The 20,980-nt window shown below is 41.8% G+C and overlaps 1 protein-coding gene across 6 annotated transcripts in view; it reads left to right on the top strand.

The window, feature by feature from the left end:
• Nucleotides 1–20,980, top strand: part of Tnik (TRAF2 and NCK interacting kinase) — a 385,833-nt gene that overhangs the window by 337,258 nt on the left and 27,595 nt on the right. For 4 of the 6 annotated variants that reach the window (XM_057756803.1, XM_057756801.1, XM_057756800.1 and 1 more), the window contains 4 exons: nt 172–335; nt 1,790–1,887; nt 4,111–4,134; nt 9,505–9,689. In XM_057756803.1, coding sequence (XP_057612786.1) covers nt 172–335; nt 1,790–1,887; nt 4,111–4,134; nt 9,505–9,689 — 471 coding nt within the window. The remainder of the gene's footprint in view (nt 1–171; nt 336–1,789; nt 1,888–4,110; nt 4,135–9,504; nt 9,690–20,980) is intronic. The other 2 variants (XM_057756804.1, XM_057756802.1) reach the window with 1 other exon arrangement.

Genomic DNA, 20,980 nt, shown 5'->3' with positions numbered 1-20,980 from the left:
GGTGCTAAGCATTTTTATGTATGGCTTGATGTGTGTCCTTTTTTTAAATGTCTCTTCATGTCCTTATCTCATTTTTATTTGTTGTTTGTTTTCTTGCTACTGAGTTGTTGAGTGAGGGCCTTGCTGTTTTGGATGTTGACCTGTGGCCATTGTGTCCTCCTGCCCACGCAGCAATCCTGATCTCCGCAGAACTGAGCCTGTCCTGGAGAGCCCCTTGCAGAGGACCAGCAGCGGCAGTTCCTCCAGCTCCAGCACTCCCAGCTCCCAGCCCAGCTCCCAAGGAGGTTCTCAGCCCGGGTCGCAAGCGGGATCTAGTGAACGAACCAGAGTTCGGGGTAAGCTTTCTCGTAACTCCTCCACCCTCTTCTGCTTGGGAGGAAAGGAGAGGTTGCTTCCTAACTCTGCCATCAGCGTGGCCACTGTTGTGTGATACTGCAACTCGTCTGCTGTCTTACGCTTGTGTCTTCTGACGGCACTGGGCTAGAGTCCCTAATTGTGCATATGACATCAGAGTGTGAACAACAATCCTGTCTGTGGTAACTTTCTAGTTCCCCAAATGTCCACTTCCACTTGATTTCTCGTTTGCAGACTCATGCACACCATTGTCTTGTTCCCATGGCGCCAGTCATCCCTTCCAGGGTTCCAAGCGTGCTTCATCATCTTGGGTATTTCTCAAAATGACATTTCCTAAAAGTCAATATAAAGTAAATATACAAGACAGAAGAAAATACCTTTGCCTTAAAGTCACATGGTTGATTATTTTGGTTGTTCCCATTAGATAAGTAGAAAAACATAGTCTGATATTTAGTTCAAAAGCTTCATCGTTGCTTAGTTTTCACTAAGAAGAGACCTATGGAAAGACAATAGTGCAATTAATTTATACCCAGAAAACCCCTGTTCTAACTAGTCAAAATTCCCTCTTTTTAAGTCACTTCCTTCAGAGAATAAATGTGCTCACAATAAGTGAGAACAGGCTGTCTGAAGCACGGTTTGATAACTATTAACAAGCTGGTGGGTCACTCTCCCATAATACAAATGCCAGTCCCCTCGTGGCCCCTTAGCAAATAGCAAATGCAGCCATGATTTGCCTGCTGCTCTACATATGACATACATAACACAGCATCTCTCACTGTGCCACACGGGGCCTCACATGTGACATCTATAACACGGCATCTCTCACTCTGGCTGCAGGGGGCCTCACATGTGACATCTATAACACGGCATCTCTCACTCTGGCTGCAGGGGGCCTCACATGTGACATACATAACACGGCGACTCTCACTGTGCTGCAGGGGGCCTCCCCCAGCCTGGCTCACCAGCTCTATTCCTGGGTCCCTCACCTTTATCAACACCTCCCTGTTCCTGTATCATTCTTTCTTCCTTAAAGGTCTCAGGTCACTTCTCAGCTTCCTTTAAAACTCATTTTATTCTTCACCTTGAGCTAGGGGTGTCATCTTTGAATCTGTCCTTATCTGAAGAATAAGAAAATGGTGCCAGACCATTGGCTTGGAACAAGGATTAATTGCAATAATCGACAGAGAAAGCATTTAGTACTGTGCCTAATACACAGAAAGCACTTGATAGTGACTGCAGATTTTCATTCTTACTGTTGGCTTCTGGGTTTCAGGCCTCAGCTGTCTGACTTTGTTTTTGTTTTTTTGTTTTTTTTTTTTTGAGTAATTGTTGTTTTTCCATCGAATACATGGATTTGCCTAGTCACTTACTCAGAATGAGGCAGCCTTTTCTAAGAGCCATGTCCACTCTTTCTTGTCCCTCTTCTTTTCTCTAGCCAACAGTAAGTCAGAAGGATCACCTGTGCTCCCCCATGAACCTTCCAAGGTGAAACCAGAAGAATCCAGAGACATCACCCGGCCCAGTCGACCAGCTGTGAGTGCTAGCCTTCCTAAGAATTTCTATGTTTTCGTTTACCTGAGAATCCTAAGATAGAGTAATTGGGGTTACAGTCATGACTCAAAGCAAAAACTAGAGGACAATAGGAACCCTGTATGCTAGAAGCATCTAAAAGGAAGTCATGATTGAGGGGAACTGAATGGATCTTGGCTGCTTCTGTTGACTTTGGATGCTTTATTGCTCATCAGCAATCCTGTAAAGAATTAAAAAAGGAAGAGAACTAGCTCACACAATCTCACAGTGTTTGCCAGCACTTTGACATAAAGATGTTAAAAGTAGCAGTCAGGGCTACTTAGGCTCTTCCTGTAAGCTGCTGCCATCCACCCTCCACACATGAACTGTCATCCCTGTCTTCAGCGACTGTCAATCCCAAAGGTCGGAGGAGGAAGACCACCAACTCAAGTCTTCACAGTCAAATTCATTAAAGCAAGCTTTTTAATTGGTGCTCATGGACTGCCTCAGGCAGGGGGTAAGAGATCAGCATTGAATGTGAGGAATGCAAGACTTTCATAGGTCAGGGGGAGATGGCTTGGTTACAGGAGCAGAACAACATAAGGAATGAGTCCTAATGACTTCCTGAAACAAAGACATGGTTGCAGGGTAGGCAGAACAAGGTGGTCATAGCAAGGTAGCCATAGGTGGTTATAAAACCTTTTGGAACAAAGGTGGGGTTGCAAGATGATTCTAAACAACTTTTTGAAACACAGGCAGATTGGCATTCCTGGAACACACAGTACAGAACCATTTGTAGCTAAGGTTCCAGGTGGGGTAAGCCCATCCTTGAGAAACAGATTTAATCATAAACAGAAGTGAGCCTAGTCTGTCTTTACTATAAGATGCCTTTCAAGACTAAGATGGAGGCAGACTGGTTCTTCACTGCTTGTCATGCCTTATGAACTGGTCTGTTTGAACCAAAACTTAGTAAGCGTGGTGTAACACAGGGCCTGGAGACTTGAAATCCATAGCCATTGCTGAACCATGAAGGACCCAAGTGTATAAATTGAGGGTTTCAGCATCAGATGTATAAATTTAGGACTGACTGCTCCAAGGTGTGGCTGAGGAGAAAGTTTCTATTGTAGATATGAGAGAGTATAGCCAGGGGCATCTGGAAGAGTCCAGAGCGGGGAGAGAAAGCAGTACATTGAAATGACCAGCAGAGTGGACCAGGCCATGAGAGGAGGGCAGGGGAGAGTGAAAGAGAGAGGAGGACAAAGGAATGCAGGCAGAACGCCAGGAGAGAGGCAAGAGGGAGGAACCAAGAGAAGACAGGAGAGAGCATGAGCACGTAACTGAAATGGCAGCGTTGTATGGGAGTGAGAAGCTGGGGAGGGAAACCCCTGAGCTGGAGGAGTGTGGGACAGGAGGCAGGCTGTGAAGAGCTGAGAGGAACCACAGGTAGTGTGATAACAAGGGAGCTTGGAGGCCAGCAAGCTAATAGTCACCATTTGTCCCTTCTGACTGCTTTAGTAGAGGTGCCAGAGTCTGGGGCTGTGCAGTTTCCTTTGGACCTGATACCAAATAGCTTGAAAGAAAGAAAGAAGAATATGGGTTAAGGTATAGTTCAGTTGGTTAAGTGCTCATTCTGCACACATGAAGCCCTGGATTCGATCTCTAGCACTTCATAAAACAATGTGTAAGAGGACCAGAAGTTCAAAGTCATCTTCGGCTGAATAATGAGTCCAAGGCCAGTCTAGGATACATGAAACATTTTCTCAGATAGATAGATGATAGATAGATGATAGATAGATAGATAGATAGATAGATAGATAGATAGATAGATAGGTGTGGGTGGGTAGATGGATAGATAGACAGACAGACAGACAGACAGACAGACAGACAGACAGCACTAAAACTGAAGGAAAGGAAGGAAAAAGAGAAAAAAAAAAGCAGAAAAGCAGTTTGGATGTCCTGAGACACTGTTATGTGCATAAATGTCTCGTTCATTTACTGATTTTATCATCTTAAAGTAAGGAGGATGCTAAGTAATAATGACGGGAATTTGCAGCGCTCTGGCTTGCACTTCTCTTTGCCTATTTGTCTGTGTTAGTTTTCTACTAACAATATCGATTTTGTGTCTAACCTGCTTCTCTTCTTCCGGCTTTTCCCTGCCTGTGGACTCTTCGGGAATGGGTTCCTCTACTTTTCTTTCGGCGTTTTCCTGCCTATGGACTCTTCGGGATTGGGTTCTTCTCGTCACAGAGCTATAAGAAAGCTATAGACGAGGTCAGTACTACCCTTTCTCAGCCATGCTTTCACAAGATGTGACAATTAAGCCCATTTCCCGATGTTGACATGCAGACAGGAGGCCGGTGGGGTTGTGGAAAAAGCCTTGTTTGAGGGGTGAGCCCATTCTAAAGAAGCCAGCCCAAGACCCTCATATGTACCCATAAAAAGCTTTAGAGTCCTTCACTAAGCAAAAACATTGCTTTCCCAATGTCCCAACCAGGCCAACAGCAGGTACCAGTGTTTTATTAATGAGTGGTTTCTCCATTCAGCACCTTCTGCTAAAAACCCATATTCAGCATCCTTGCTAGGAGATGGTCCTCAGTGGTTTTTCTAACAAAGCAGAGACACAATTCTTACACACCCCAAATTTATAGTGTGTGATTTGTGAGCAAGGAGTTTACTGTGTGCTGTTATAATAATTTTGTGGGGCAGCCACACCACCACAAGCAAGACCAGACTTGGCTACCGAGCCCAGGCGAGTCGAGTGATCTAGTTCCTCATCTGTGGAAATGTTTTTCTACCAAGGAAGCACATGGTTTTGTCCACTGTAGATAGCTCTGAGTATGGCCGCCTCGCAGTTTGTCAGGCCTGCATGAGCAGAGCGCAGTGGAACCGTTCTGAGCAGACAGGCCATGCAGAGTCCCGGATGCATGAAATGGGAGGTTTACTATGATGGCTTCCAGGCTGTAGCTCCACAGAGGACATATTTTGTGAAATTATATGGAAAAAGCACTGGCTTCGGGGATCAGCAGCTACATTTGAAGTTTGGCTCCCCTCAGTGAACGCTGGCTAGGATAACTCTCGTAATCTCAGTCAGTTTTCTGATCTGAAGAATGGGAATAAAACAGCTACCCACCTTTACCTACAGACTGTCTGGGCCCTTAAGGCTACGTGTGCAAAGGCTTTTTTTTAAAAGTGGAAAGTACTTGTTCAGAGTTGAGCCATAGGCACAGAACTAACTTTGCGAGTAAGGAAGTTTGCGTCTGTGAAGCTGTTTTTCACCGTAGCTGTGATCACCGCACATTCATAGTGAGTCAGAAAGTTCCACTCCTGGTGAAGGTGTCGCTGCTGACAGTGGCGCTCCCCACGGGTCTACAGCAGGGCCTGTTTATAATCACTCTGCACCATGGCCTTGCTTGCCCTCATAGTAGCAAAGATGGCGGGGCTATCTCAGCTTTTTAACTGGTCACCCAGAGCAGGTAAAGAAAGAAAACTATTTTCTGGTACTGGGTACTATAACTGTCAATAAAGTAGTGTTCATATCAACAATTTAAGGGTCCAGACATTGATATGGAGGTGGCCTCTCCTAGGTCTCATCTGGTTAGCCCTGCCTGGATGGTTCAGGTTTTGGTAAATCGCTTCATTGATTTTGGTATGCTCCACCACACCAGATAGAGATGAGGAATAGGCACCCTCACGCCAAAATCTCGGGGATGTTCGTGAGGGCAAATGCGCCCAGTGAACTGACAGCTCTGACCCTTGAGCGTCACTGAACTGAACCACTCAAAACCTAGGGAGGCGACCTTCCTACCCCAGCAACTCCTATGGCCCTGCCTACTCCAGCGGTTCCTAGCCCTGATTGCTACCCTGCTTTCACCTAGGAGCTAATGAGAAAAATCTGACATCAGTTGTAGTTGTTACACTTGAAAGTAGAGGCAGAGCTACTGGCAGCTTGTCCATACATTAAAAGGGCGGAGCTAAGCATCCTACACCGGGCAGTCCTTCACAGTAAGAGCCCCCCTGGGCCCAAAAGTCTTGCCACCTGTCTCTGTTCCTAGGGTTTGATATGACTTTCTTTCTGTAGCTGTTTTCCTGTTTGGGTGGCCCAGAATGAAATTCAAATAAGTCTCTAAACACCTTTTAAAAACGTATTTCGTATTATTGGTAATTCAGTAGTTTAATTTTTCATAGCAATAAACCCCAAAGGTTGATATTAATTTAGCATTACTTTCTGAAGTACTATGAAATTTTGCAACATTATTATTTAATACAACTTTTGAAGACAAACACCCTTTACCTTCCCATAACTAACTAAATGTGTGTCATGAAGTCTGTGTGCAGAAGCAAACTCTGGGTGTGGAGGTTAGGTTTTTATTGGAGTAAAGAAAGATCTGAGCAATTCTAAAATCACCCGTTGATGGGTTGATATATACGTAATGATTAGTAAGCTGGGTCCACTGAAGTTAGGGGTGCACCCCATGCACCCCATGTCTCTCCTTTAGCTTTCCTAGGAAGGGGGGAAACGCAACATGGAAACGAAAGATCAGATTAAAATCCGCCAGCAATATAATGGCTCAACCAGTGCGAGTAAAATTTGACTCAGTTATATTATTTCAAACAAAAAGAAACCCAAATGAGCATATTTTGAAGCAAGACATTCTGTAACCATCAGATGAAACAAGTCCACCAGGATGAAAAGTTACGTCATGAAGAAGCTGAGAAATGCTGCATCCAAGCCCCCTTTGGATGGGAGCCCCTACTGCCTTCATATTAGCTCTGTGGGAAGAAATGGAGTGTTTGGGCCCCATCCCTTTTTTAGTTAATACGTTCTCAAATAAATATTTGCTAAATAGCACTTCTATTCCCCCATTTTATACTTCTTAACTGCAGGCTTGAGACAGCCAAGCAATAAATTACCATAAAAGGCTTATTATATGGAGGAAATTGGAATTGTCAGAGAACAAAGTGTATGAAAATGCATCTGAACCCAGCAGTGACAGTATTGCATCCTGTATATTTCCTGCAACTTTGATAGTGTCCATTTTCTTCATCGTGAGCATACGAGGAACAAAAGCTCAGCTAGCCACAAAGGCTGCTGGCAATGGGAGATTAATTTTGTTCAAGGGCATTACTCTTGATTACTCATTATTGCTACCTTGAAATTTTCATTTGTGCCCCACTCTCCAAGATGTTGCCAATTAAACTGAAATAGATTCGCAATTATTTTTATGTTTCATGAAAGAGCTTTTTAATGACACGGAAATAAAAATTTCTGATTAAAACCAAAATTATAAAGCAGATCTTAATTTTAAAGTGTTGATAAATACAGAATTTAGGGAAATGTAGGTCATTTTAACAAGTGAAACTTTCTTGAAGTTGTTACTGGCTTATGGATCTACAAAATAATTCTAAATAGATTGGGTTTTTTAAAATCTCTCTGTCTTATCTTGTTCTGAACTGTCAGAGATAAGGAAGCCATACCCGGGGGAAAAAATGTATCATTAATTTAAATAAATCATAAGTGGTAGTATTATATTTTACTCAGACTTTCTGATAGTAGAAACAAGCTCCTTAAACCATATTCTCTCTTTAAATCATAATTAAGAATAGATTTTAACATTTAAAATTTTAAATATTAGTTATTTTCATTGATAGTCTTACCTTATTTAAAAAAAAAACCTAAATATGCAATAACTGTGTCTAATCTGTCACTTTTGCTAGTTGGGAAGCTCACCCTGTCCTCTTGCTTTCCGAGTCTTGACAATCTGTCAACAGCTTGTCCCCATTGTGCCCATCTAGCATGGTCTTCATATACTTTCTGTTTGATAGAGATAAATGTATCCGCAGCAATCAAGAGGAAATATGCATAAGGGTGAAAGCTAGCTATTAGCCTTTCCTGGTTTGGGTGCATTGCCAAAGAAACTAGAAATAAATGTGTGTAAAATTCTTTGTGTGGGGGGAGGGGCTTTCCCCTTCTATAATATGTTTTCTTCAAACATCATTAAGCCTTTCGGACCCAACTCTCTATTCACTTTCACAGACGGCGGAGACTGGGGTTGTGTGTTTAGAGGGAGTGTGCATGTATGGGCAGCCCCAGCAAATGTGTTTTTTGGGTAGAACACGCAGTTGGGATTTCCAGAAGCCTCTCCTTCATGGAACCTTCAGGTGGCTTTCCTTTTGAGACATGATATTAAAAGGAAATGATTCTGACTTGTTCACTTGACAACTTGAATTTCCTAAATTTTAGTGAAGCACCAAAGTGATTGCCCCATGAGTGTTAACCAAAACAGCAGTGCTTGCCATGTGACCACAGTACAGCAATGCCATGGCATATGGGTTCCTCAAAATTATAACTACCATTAGCTATGCATGTTTATCATAATCTTTCTTCTGATTGGGATTGAGCACTTATGTCACTGAGGTGACGTAATCATACATCAGGCGAATTGGACAAATACATTTCTGAACTGAAATAAAGAGAGAATATGGCCAATTATTTTTTGGGGAAAAAAATGTGGGATTTAGTCTTTTTCAATGAGTTTCTCTCTCCCTAACTCCCTGTCTCTCGCTGAATGCTCTGGTCCCCACATGGGCCCCTAAATAGGGAGAAATGGTAAGACCAACGTCAAATTGCTTCTTCCTCATCTGCATGCTTCGTGCCATGGGCAGTTTAACCCATGCAAAGTAGAGCGGCCATGCTTCTGCAGAACTGCCTTCCTCCGCCTTGCTCTGAAAGCATGCCCATCAAGGTAGTCAGGCACTCAGCACACTGTCTTGCACTATGCCTGGTGACCAAGTCCTGCCTCATCACATCCATAAGGCTAAGGGGTTCATCACACTCATGGAAAATGATCTCTTCCTTTGGGTGTTTACACATCATTTCAGCATTCTTGTGAGGGGTTCTGCCAGGTGACTGGAATTTAAAACTTAAAGATGAAAAACACCTATCGTGCTGGAAGAGAACTGATCGTTTGTTTGTTTGTTGTTTGTTTGTTTGTTTGTCATTCCTCTTGATTGATGTATTCATGTGGCTCTAAATTTCAGTGACACTGGAATTTGGGGTGGGCTGTCATTTGATGTGGTACCTTTGTTCTTTGGGGAATGATTTCACACCAAATGAACCTTGGCAACTGTTCTATTTCACAATTGAGGCTAGATTATGGTCCAGTAGCCTTCACGAGAGAGGAAAGGCCATCATCGGGGCTTTGGCGGTAATTCCAAATACTTGGGGAACAAATTTTAATCCCGTTTATTTTCCCATTCAAGTCTGAGGGTGACCAATCTCATCCTCTCAAAAGAGAAAGAAAAACAATATTTTTATGTATGCGCATGCACATGGCATGGCATGCACATATATGCACACGCATAGTCAGTCCCAGTCTAACACACACATGTCACGTACACTGTTAGTCCTGGTCTAGCTACTGATTTTGAACAAAGTTTGAATTTATCTCATCTCCTGCCTCTTAGTTTCTCCACACAAACATCATTTTCTTAGTTCCATACAATAACTGTGTTTGTCACAGTTCTCTATTGAGCTTCTTCCTTTCTTTTTTTCTTGTTGCTTAAGCTGGAGCAACGACTGGCTGGGAAATAGAGCTTTGGTTGCACCTACACTCCATGTACTTACAAACTTTTCTTTCATAGGACCTGACGGCATTAGCTAAAGAATTAAGAGAACTCCGGATTGAAGAAACAAACCGCCCACTGAAGAAAGTGACCGACTACTCCTCCTCCAGTGAAGAGTCAGAGAGCAGTGAGGAGGAAGAGGAAGATGGGGAGAGTGAGACACACGATGGGACAGTGGCTGTCAGTGACATCCCCAGACTAATGTAAGACATTATTGGTATTGTTGTTGTTGTTTTGAGATAGAGTCTGTAGGTTGTTCCTGACTGTCTGTGCTTGAGCTATCCTCCTGTCTCAGCCTCAGGCATAGCTGGAACTATAGATGCTTAGCACCACGCTGTAACATGAAGAAGCCTGCTCGTTGGGGTTTCTGTCCTGCCCAGTACCCACAGCCAGCAAGTCCCAAAGAAAATCACACAGAGATCTCTATAAGTTATAAAGCTGATTGGCCTATTTGCTCAGTCTTCTTATTAGCTTTTGTAGCTTATATTAACCCATTATTCTGATCTATTTTAGCCATGTGGCTCTGTACCTTTTTCAGCTGGCAGGTCACATCCTGCTTCCTCAGTGGTCTGCGCAGGACTGGGAGGAATCAGCTTCTTCCTTCCCAGAATTCTCCTGTTCTAATTGCATCACCTCTACTTCCTGTCTGGTTTTCCCACCTATATTTCCTGCCTGGCCAATCAGTGTTTATTTAAAACATGATTGACAGAATACAAACAATTCTCTCGCACCACCATGACCAGATCTGACTGTTTCTCACATGAAGACCAGGAAGGGACTGAGTCTCCAAACCAAAACATGAGAAATATTAGCTAAATACAAATCACACATAGGTCACTGACCAAGTGAGCAGGCTTTGGGGAATTGAGTTCTCAGAACATAGTCTACAGCTATCTCTCTGCCTAGCTTCTGTCACCTACAGCATGTAGTGCTGCTAGGCCTGTGTATGCCCTGCCTGCCCATTTGCTATTAGATTCACTACCCTTTAGATGGCTCTTGCTTTTTGTTTTCATCTCAAAGACAAACAATATGGAAGGCAAGGCCACTGGGACACATCTCTCCACCTGTAAATAAGAGAATGAGATCATGGGCTGTGATATTATAAACAGGAGACACATACTCCACCTACCATCATGGCCAATAATAAGCAAAAACGAATGCACATGGCGTCAGATATTAGCAACCCAATGAAATAATCAAGAGGCAAATAACCATTCAAGGACATAATGAGTGCTACTATTTTTTACCTCATGCTCTTCAGTGTCTTTTTTATTTGATCTCTTTTTTCTTTTTGTATGTATATCTATGCGTGTACACATGTACTGATGTTGACATGTATGCAGTGTGCATGCTAAACATATGTGCATGTCCATATGGAGACCAGAAGTCAACCCTGGATGCCGTTCTTCAGATGCTGTCCACATTTTTTGGAGACAGGTTCCCTCGCTGACCTGGTGCTCACTGGCTCTCCTGCCTCCACCTCTTCAGTTCCAGGAGTACAAGTGTGCACCACTAGACCTGGCCTTCATGGTTGCATGGCAAGCATTTCACTCACTGAGGCATCTCCTCAGACCTTGATTCTTTTTCCTGTCACCAGCACCTTCACGTATTCCCGTCAAATTCTTTAAGTCTTATCTTTGTATATTTCTGTTCCTATATGTGTCTGCCTAGATTTCCCCAAATCATTCTGGTTTTTACTTTTCTTTCTTCCCGCAGCATGACTAGGAAGCTAAGTGGGTTTTCTTCCTCAGAGCGGATTCTTGGGTTGGTTGTCCATATCCATTCTTTTTGCTTTTCTAACTCCTCCCAGAATAAATATATGGTGTTACTACCCTGGGTTGCCATAACTTTGATGAAATGCCATGCTAACTTCCCCATCTTCTCTCTCATTCTCCTCTATTTCTTCAGATTATCTGTCAGTATTGACCACCAGAACATGACGACTCTACTGAAAGATGTCATAAGATTATAAGTATTGTCCCCCTTAATAGACTACAGAAGGACAGGGGTAGCCAGTCTTCAGAGGGTGCCACCCAAGCAGTTCTGAGAGGCAAATCCAATAACCATCATTGTAAATCCATGCTTGTGTTGGCTATTCAATTATTGACAACTATAAATATGCTAGGATATGATATTTTGAGACAAATTATGCTAAATTGTCTTATAATAGCAAATAAAATTGTTCTAGAGGCAGAACTACTAAGCCTGAGCATCTACACAAAACACGCTGATTGTTTTCATTTTGTCTTGACTCAGCGTTGTTCAGTTCTCCTAACAGATGCTTAAAGTTCTCTTAAACACTGGGCCTACAATTGCTGGGATAATAGCTGATGGTGAAATTGAAAGAGTCCTACAATTCCCACTACAAGTTAAATCCTGTGCTGAGGAGGTTGTGGCATCTGGAGAGTGTGTACTTATATTCTGCCTTCAAAGTTCTTCTTTACAGAGATAAATTATAAATGGAAGAATGCAAGGTAATCCAATCATTTGGGCCAACCACAGATAATTTGTGGAAAAGCATGAAAGAACATTCTAAGCCCCTACCATATTTTGTAACTCCATGAATGCTGTTTCCCTTCTACCCTCTAAAGGAGAATTAGAACTTATTCTTCAGGACAAAACATCTATTTTCTAAAATTCCCGAAATAGACTGCATTGTGCTTCTCTCTGCCATCTGCTCATCCGGAAATTTGGAAATCACCTACCCACAGCCTAGCCTGCTATGAAGAACCATCCATTTCTGCCCCTTCCTTCCCCTTCTCCATTGCCACTATTTCCCCAGTAGCCCTAAGCTTACATGTCATATCTTGAGTCAGGATTGTTGCCATGCTTTCCTCCCTGTTTGAGCTGAGAAAGTTCCTGAGGATGGGATAGTGGCTTGTCCATCTCTCTACTCTGAAGACTTTGTTGAGTCTGGAATTGAACATCTTTCCAATAATTCTCCAAATCAACCATGATTTAATCATATTGAGTCAAAATGGCAAGACCAGACCTATGGCCTGATCCAAAGGAAAGGCATGGATGTTAGTAACCTGAATAATAGTCAGAAAGACAGATAAGTACACAGAATAGGACCAGAAAATCCAGGCAGAGGAAGGCTTGAAAAAAAACACAGAGAAGACTGAGTACGGAGTAAACATGAAGTTGTCACAGTAGAGGAGAATATCTGGGTCAGAAACACCAGAGCAATAGTGTACACGTTAGCATGCAACCATTGGAAACTGTTTCTATCTTGAGCCAGAGTATTACATGATCAGTGCTATGTTTGAGGGAGGGCATTTCAGTGGGACAATTTGGACACTCTGGTAAAGCCATTCACAGGATCTGTTACTACGACTCTGGTTACAAATGATAAGCTAAGGTGACAGTGGAATGCTTACAGTGGAGACAAGACCTGCTGTAGTTCTTAAAGACCTGGAAATTTTAGATAGATTGAAATGATTGTCCATTGAAGACTATACACACACAGAAAAGGGAGACAAAGAGGTGTGTGTGTGTGTGTGTGTGTGTGTGTGTGTGTGTGTGTGTGTGTTGTATGTTCCAGTTTGGTCTGAATTATAGGTGTTTTTTCATGAGGATTAAGAACAGATACAGTCTGTTCTCCAACACGCCTTAGAAATTTTATACTATTAAAACTCCATTATAAACAGCTACTTCTACACACATTAAATGCTTTGGGGCTACGGTCTCTTTGTACATGTTCTTACTGCCTTCATATTCTTTTGTTAAGATGGACTTTCAAGTTTTATGCTGTATATTTTTAGAGAAAATAGAAATCATTGTAACACAAGTCACTCCTGCGAAGTGCACACGGGACAAGCTTCTCAGAAATGGAGGTTCAGGCTTTCACACAAGCAGCCCTGGTTCCAGTGTTCAGATAAGAAATCATCCTAGTATGGTTTCATACTGTTGCATACCATGTAATCTGTAGAATTCCCCTTAAGTTTGAGCTCCCTAACTAGTTGATTGCATTTTGCAACACCTCATGGTGGGATTGGAGGGCGCTAGGGAGTGGAAAAAATAGCCCCAGAGCATAAGTGATTACAACTGGTCTAAGAGTTGTAAAGAACTTTTATTATATGTATATCACCAAGTATATAATAGACATGGATTATTATAGCCAGGAAACGTAAAAGGTTTATATGATAGCAAGAACAAGGGCAGTTTGCATCATGTGGAGCAAGCTAAAAGGTACCCTTTGTGTCAATGTGCTCCCTGCAGTCCCAATACAGGCTTCAGACTGTAAGGCACTGGCTATGGGTTGACCAGATGGCTCAGTGATTAAGAAACTTCATTGCTCTTCTAGAGGATGGAGTATAGGCCTGAGGCCTCACCCAGTGGCATACTATAGCCTGTAACTCCAGCTCCTGGAACCAACACCCTTTCCTGCCCTCCCAGGCACCCAAACTCATGTGCCATACATACACTCACAAATACATGTAAATGAAAATATTTTTTAATAAAAAAGTAAGTTCAGATGGTGACCATGTAGTCCTAACACAATTCATTTTATCAGTTCCATGATGTCATCTAGATGACGAAAGCCGCGTGGCTTCTTTTTCCCTCCTTCCACTCTCCCTAAAGCACCATGGTTCCAGCTCATTGCCAGCCTCCTCAGCTACTGCAGTGCCTCCTTTGAAGGCCTTTGCCCTCCAGTGCTTTTCATGCTCTGGGGTGACTGGCCACACTTTATCCCTCAGTCCTACAAGCCAACCAATGATTGCCCTGACGCATTCCAGCCAACAGAAGCCTCCAGCGTCCAGACAGTCGCGGAGCCTTTTCCCAGTGCACTCCTTTCCTCAGAGCCACAGTCCCTACCCTCCTCCCAGTCCTGCCTTGGGTCCCTACCCTCGTCCCTTCGTCTGGCAGTCCTGCCTTGGGTCCCTACCCTCGTCCCTTTGTCTGGCAGTCCTGCCTTGGGTAGGAGTGATCCGTAGCAGCCCTCTGCTCTGTGGAGAGTAAGTGCTTCAGCTGAGCAATCACACCATGCCAGAATTTTCTGTCCACTCCCCTCTGCCAAACCAAGGACCTTTCAGAAAGCAGGTACCTAAAAGCATGTATTGTATTGAATTAAATTGAATCAGTCCCTCCAGGAGCACTTTGAAAAATCCAATTAGAGGGAATTATTGTTCCAAACCAGTACTCTAATTACAGGAAATTTCCTGTATTTTTTTTCATCTGAATCAGTGGTAGGATTTTATTGCTTGTTTTGATTTAATTTGTCTTTCATCATCTCCATAGGATTATGGATAGCTAATTTTTCCCACCCAGTCTCTATACTAAGAAAAATTATTTCTCGAATAATGAATAGTTAACACAAGAAGAGGCGATATTTGTTGTTTTGGCCATAGTCATTCTTGGGTTTGGTTTTTTTTTTTTTCTCCCCATTCCTTTATGGTTTCTAAGCATTACTTTTTTTTAGGGTAGTTGCGGTTTTATAGGAAAATCAAGGTGATAACGGAATTCAGTGTTTGTGCCCCATCTCGTTATCTACCCAGTCCTTAGGAGGAATGTCCTAGATCTGCATTGCCTGTGCTACATGAGTGAGCAGCAGGCTTTGACCCTCATGGCCTTCTCTTCCACCGTGTTGAATTAGCTGTCACAACTTCTTAGGCTCCTCCTGGCTGGGACAGTTTCTCAGACTCTATTTCTTTTTGGAAACAAGTGTTAAAGATTGATTAGGCATCTTGTAGACTGTTCCTCTTTGGGGATTCCGCGGTTGCTTAGGCCAGTGCCTTCTCCCCCTTCCCTCCTCACTGAAGTGGTTCACATAGGTCTAAAACAGATTTTCTATCCCAGTTTGCATGCTTACAGGAAGCCTTTAACATCATTTAAAATTTTTAATTTGTAAGTTTCTTAGATTTATTTATTTTATGCATATGAATGCTTTGCCTTCATGTATATTTGTGCACCATGTATGTTCCTGGTGGAAATCAGAGAAGGGTGTTGGGTTCCCTAAAACTGGATTTAGGGATGATTGTGAGCTACCATGTGGACACAGGAAATTAAACCCCAGTCCTCTGAAAAATCTGCAAATACTCTTAATTATTGAGCCATCTCTCCAGCATCAACCAACCCTGATTTTAAGTACATATACCTTAGAATTGATTCTTTGTACTACAAAGCCCTATGGCTATCTGAACAGAATGATTTTGCTTTTCCCATACTATCCACTGAATTTTCAAAACTTATGTTGATACATCATAGTGAATCCAGTACCAAAGGTGCCTTTTTAGATGACAGAAGTTAGCATTGGTTGCCTAATTTAAACATGCTAATAATTATCTTTATAGCTAGTAACTTAGTAATGTACAAAAGGCCTATGCTTTGACAAAAATCAAAACCCTGAATAAAATTTCTACTAGGGACACTAGAAAAAGCCTTCCAGTCATGTACTGAACACTTACTAGGTGCCTCTTGAATGTCACACTCGTCACATAATACCAAGGACATACACACAGAAGAGATGTAATCATTGAAGGACCATGTGTGGATGCAGTGTAGAGATGTAGAGGGCTCTGTAGAAACAGTGGGGAGGCATCTGAACTGTGTTAAAAAATGTGCTCTCTTGGGGAAGGCAGAGAATAAGAAAGAAGCAGACTGGGAAACAGGTCAGACAAATCACCGAGGGTTTTGTCATATAATATGCACAGAAAACAACTGTACATTAAATATTGCTTGAGCTAGAAGAGGGTAGGATTTGCTTTTAAAATTCCATTAGAAACAAAGGCCCAATAATACCTTTAAAGATTTCATGAAGACCTATAACTTTTAAACTCAGTTGACAAAGAACTTCTGAACGTTGGAAGAAAAAAATAATCAGTTGTACAGTGAATTTGAAGGAGAAGACTGCCATTAATGAAAGAGAGGAAGCACAATAGGAAGGGCCTAGGCTAGACATAGGGGAGAATGAGAGGGAGGGATCCAAAAGGGTGAACATAATAAACCAATGGTTCGAAAGTTAGTCACTCAGATAAATACTACATGAGGAAGGTCATGCCCTCACCTGCTACCCAGGTATGTAAATATCCGAGTGGAAGTAGGAAACTAAGTGATTGAGTGAAGAGGTTAGATGTATTTGTTTATTATTGCAGGATAAATGGGTGAGCATAATCAAGACCACAGATTAGGGCATGCTAAAAGATTTCACAAGATGAAGCAGAGTGACAGAGACCTCTTGCAGTTAAGAAGAATCCATGAAGGAAATGGGCACAAAATAGCAACTGAAAAGGAAGACCAGAGAAGGGTCAGGGAACAGGAGGAATAAGCACCATAGACTCAGGCCTGCTGTGTGTAAACAGGGTCTTCAACCCCCGACTGGAAACCGTGAGCTGTACTTTGCCCTTCAAAAAGAAATGTGTAGGTTGGTGATTTGAATATGTAGAGAGTCTTGGGAATTTTCTACAATCAAAAGCTATTACATTATGTTGAACACATGGTGGTGGAGTAGCACATGTAGAGGCAATTAATAAAAGAGGCACAGAACCTAAAAATACATATACAAAATGTCCATAACCGGATGATCCTACGTAGCAGGGCTGTCTAGGACTAGCTAAAAGGAGTTACTTACCATATTAGAAGCAAATTAACTAAGGAATAAATACAGATTGCCTTTTATACCATCTATAGGGAATATTGTTGATTGAAATAATAGAAAATATAACTTGAAATAGTCTAAAATTGGTAACAGATGAGGCAATGCTGTCCCAGAAAAGTCAAAGTATAAATGTTGACTCAAGCAAAAAAAATGTAGTCTCATCTAAAAAAATTTAGCAAATATTAAAAATAAGCAGTGGGTAATAGTACACATGGTCTATCTGTTATTGACCAATAATTGACACATAAATCTTTTCTGTAAGATTTAAACCTTTAAAACAAACCTGTAAAAATTAATGTGGTAGAAGTGATCACATAAGCATTTAGAAGAGAATATTGAAAAAAGAATTATTGTAGTCTTTACTATGAAATTTACATGAAAAAATGGACCAATGATAATTATTTGACTAAAATAATAATGAAATTTAAAAGGAGAGGGTTAGCTAAAAGTATAAAGAGTTCACTTGGAATTTTCTTTGGTAGAAGTAGGTTTTAAAAAGTCTTTTTTAATGAATATGTATCCATATCCATACTTTCTGTGATTAAAATGTTTGAATAGAATCATAACATTATCAAGAATTGTTTTTTTATTAGGGGGAAGTGAATGAGAAAAGGAGGGGAGGTGAGAGGGGAGACCGACCTCTGAGGCAGGAATAGCATGAGAGAAGAGAGAAGAGAGAGAGGAAGGGGGGCAGACAGACAGACAGACAGACAGACAGACAGATGGAGACACAGAGAGAGAAGAGAGCCATCATCAAGAATTAAAACTGAAATGAGACTGTCTGTGATCATAGAGACCATGACCTGACAGTACCAAGCTGGCAGTGGTCCCCAATCTCAGCCTCACCCTGTGGTAGTAGCAGAGAATGCCTGACGGACAGAGGGGAGGACAAGTGCCCCCCCGGAGGCCTTGATAAATACTTGAATATTGATCTTTGGGTTCCTAACATCTCTTGTCAGAGACCAGCTTCAACAAGTATAACACCTACCAGGGTAGGGTCATCGGGATTAGAAAAATAAGTAAAGAGAATGAAGATGTGAGTGAAAATAATAAAACAGAAACATAGGACAGTGCTGGGAAGGCAATCCAGTGAATAATGAAATCCCTGTGTTTAATTCTCCATACATTTTTATACCCAATACAACAGGCGGGAAAGCCAAAGACGGCTTTAACATGATACAAAGAACAACTAGAGCAGTTACTTCCTTCAATACTTGAGACATCAAGTCATTCATTCTTGAGAAAAGCATTCTATTGTTTAGGCAGTGAAGCCACCCTAGACCAAGTAGCCTGAAGGCAGCCACTCCCTAGGTCAAACCTCCTATTTCTAAAGAAGGAGCAGAAGTATGCTTGAATTCTGACCTGTGGTCAGTGGAGAGGATCTACTTGGATAGGCCATTTTAATGTCCAAAACACCAAGCAACCACACCCTACACATCTACCAGGGTGTGTAGCCACACTTGTTGTCAACAACTTTGAGCAACCTCAAGCTTTCTGACCTTCACACAAGGTAGAATAGGCTCACATTTTTGGGTCTCCACACTCTCTGAAACAAGAATTTAAGTCCCCTTAAGAAAAAAAACAACATAGGTAAGATTAAGTTCCAAAGAAATGAGAGAAGGCTTTGATTTAAGATCTACTTGACTTACCAATCTATTAATATGCCCCAGATGACCATAACAATGGCTTCCCCGTGTTTGGGAACGTGGTTAATATTAATAGCTTCTTCTCTCAGAGTAGGTTTTTGAATTTAATCCCAAACACATCAATTCTCACCCATACTTGAGTCCATTCAGTCCTTTGCTCCAAGTGAGAGACTTTAAAATATAGGCCACTGATGGAGGAAGCTCATTGGTTAATAAAGAAACTGCTTGGCATGATAGGTTAGAACATAAGTGGGTGGAGTAAACAGAACAGAATGCTGGGAGGAAGAGGAAGTGAGTTCAGACGCCATGCCTCCCCTCTCCAGGGCAGACGCGATGAAGCAAGCCGCCAGGTCAGACATGCTGAATCTTTCCCGGTAAGACTGGTGCTACACAGATTACTAAATATGGGTTAGGCAAGATAAGTCACCACCTCGTGGTGCTACACACATTGATAGAAATGGGCCAAACAGTGTTTATATGAATACAGTTTGTGTGTTGTTATTTCGGAGCATAAGCTAGCCAGGAGGCCTGGAGCTGGGTGGCAGGAACACAGCCCACAGCTCCTACTACAGGCCACACTGTCCATTTTAGGTCCGGTATTACTTTCATCATTTTGATTCTTCATTTTGGATGAGAATCCTTTTTCCACTGCTGTAGATTGAACTCCGGACTTCAAGCACTCTGACACTGAGCCACCCTAATCCTTGGCAAGAGTTCGGGCAGGGTGCCTGCTAGTGGAAACCTAGTGTATGTCTTGGTTCTTGGAGTGAATATTCGATTACATCTTCAAACTATCATCATATTTATGAAACTACAGACAGGTCTGGTTCATTTTTGTTTGTGTTATAATTTATCTTATTTTTAATTAAAACTTAATTCCATCATTTCCCCATCTCTTCTGTCCTTCCCACACCTTCTCACTATTCCTTCTTAAATCCATAGTTTCTTTTTTTGTTAAATATATATGTGAATTAATAAGTGAACCCAACCTGCTGATTCTGTGTAGTGTTACTTGTATGATCCTTTTAAGGCTAACCACTTGGTATTGGATAACCAATTAGGTGATCCATCCCTGGGAAAGACTAATTCTCCCTTTCAGCAGCCATTAACTGACTATAGGGGCTGTGCCTTGTAAGATTTTCCCTATGGATACTGGAATGTCAGCTGGTGGTATCTTGTCCTTTTTATAAGACTATTTTATAAGACTGGGTCTCACTATGTAGACCAGTCTGGGTCTTGAACTCATGGATATCATCAGCAGCTTTCTCTTGAATGCTGGGATTAAAGGCATTTGCCACCACACCCAGCACTCACTGACAATTTTAAATAGATAAAAAAGAACTAAAAGACTAAAATTATAAATGCTCTCCAAGTGATAAATAATTTCTTGATACCATTTCACATTTTAAAAAAACATTTTAAATTAATCAACAGAAGAAAGATCTATAACAATGAAACCCCTAAGTCTTGAACCCATGGCCGCAGCATCTGCTTGGTTCTCCACTTTCCAAGTTTGTCCACCAAACAATTTGGGTGCAAGGGATAAAGGATATTTATATTTATGATCATCTAAGTGAAGCTCAGATGTGATGGTGTTTCCCTTGTTGAGCAATGCCACTGGCTCTGCATGGCACAGGGCACATGGGAAATGCAATTGTTTGTGCTTTAGGGGTGGTGGCGGCACCTTGTCACCGCACCCCATACTACCTGTGTGCTCTGTCACCTAATCCTTGAAAGATCTCCAATGTGTCTGCTAGTGTAAATCTGGTGGGTCTTGTGTGAATAGGTCATCACATCCTTAGATTACCGTTGATCTCTGGGGGAGTACATAACACAATAGCAAGGCACACCTGGAAATAAATGTACACCAGTATAGCCTGAACACAGAGATTCAGGAAAGCACTGAGTACTGTTTGAGTTTAGCAGACTAGTTCATGGCTGACCCAGTTAACTGCCATTGGGAGTAGAACACATTCCCATTTGTTAATGATTCGTCTTTGTATTCCATGTTACAAACTAGGTATATACTGTCTAGATTGAAAAAAAAACATGGATACCTACTATTTCAGAAACTTCATACATATATATGCTATGTGTGATATGAATTTATATATGTGAGTATATGTTATCTATAATATAAATTTTAATGCTCTTCCTAGAAGCCACAGGTTATCAAATAAAAAGCTCAGGTGTGGGATACATCCCTTCAAGTTGTTGATCAGAGACCCTCCATGCTCTCAGACCTTGCCAC

Source organism: Chionomys nivalis, chromosome 24 (genome assembly GCF_950005125.1).
Source record: "Chionomys nivalis chromosome 24, mChiNiv1.1, whole genome shotgun sequence".
Lineage (NCBI taxonomy): Eukaryota > Metazoa > Chordata > Mammalia > Rodentia > Cricetidae > Chionomys > Chionomys nivalis.
The sequence above is the reverse complement of the archived record's forward strand: the minus strand, read 5'-3'. Positions and strand labels throughout refer to the sequence as shown.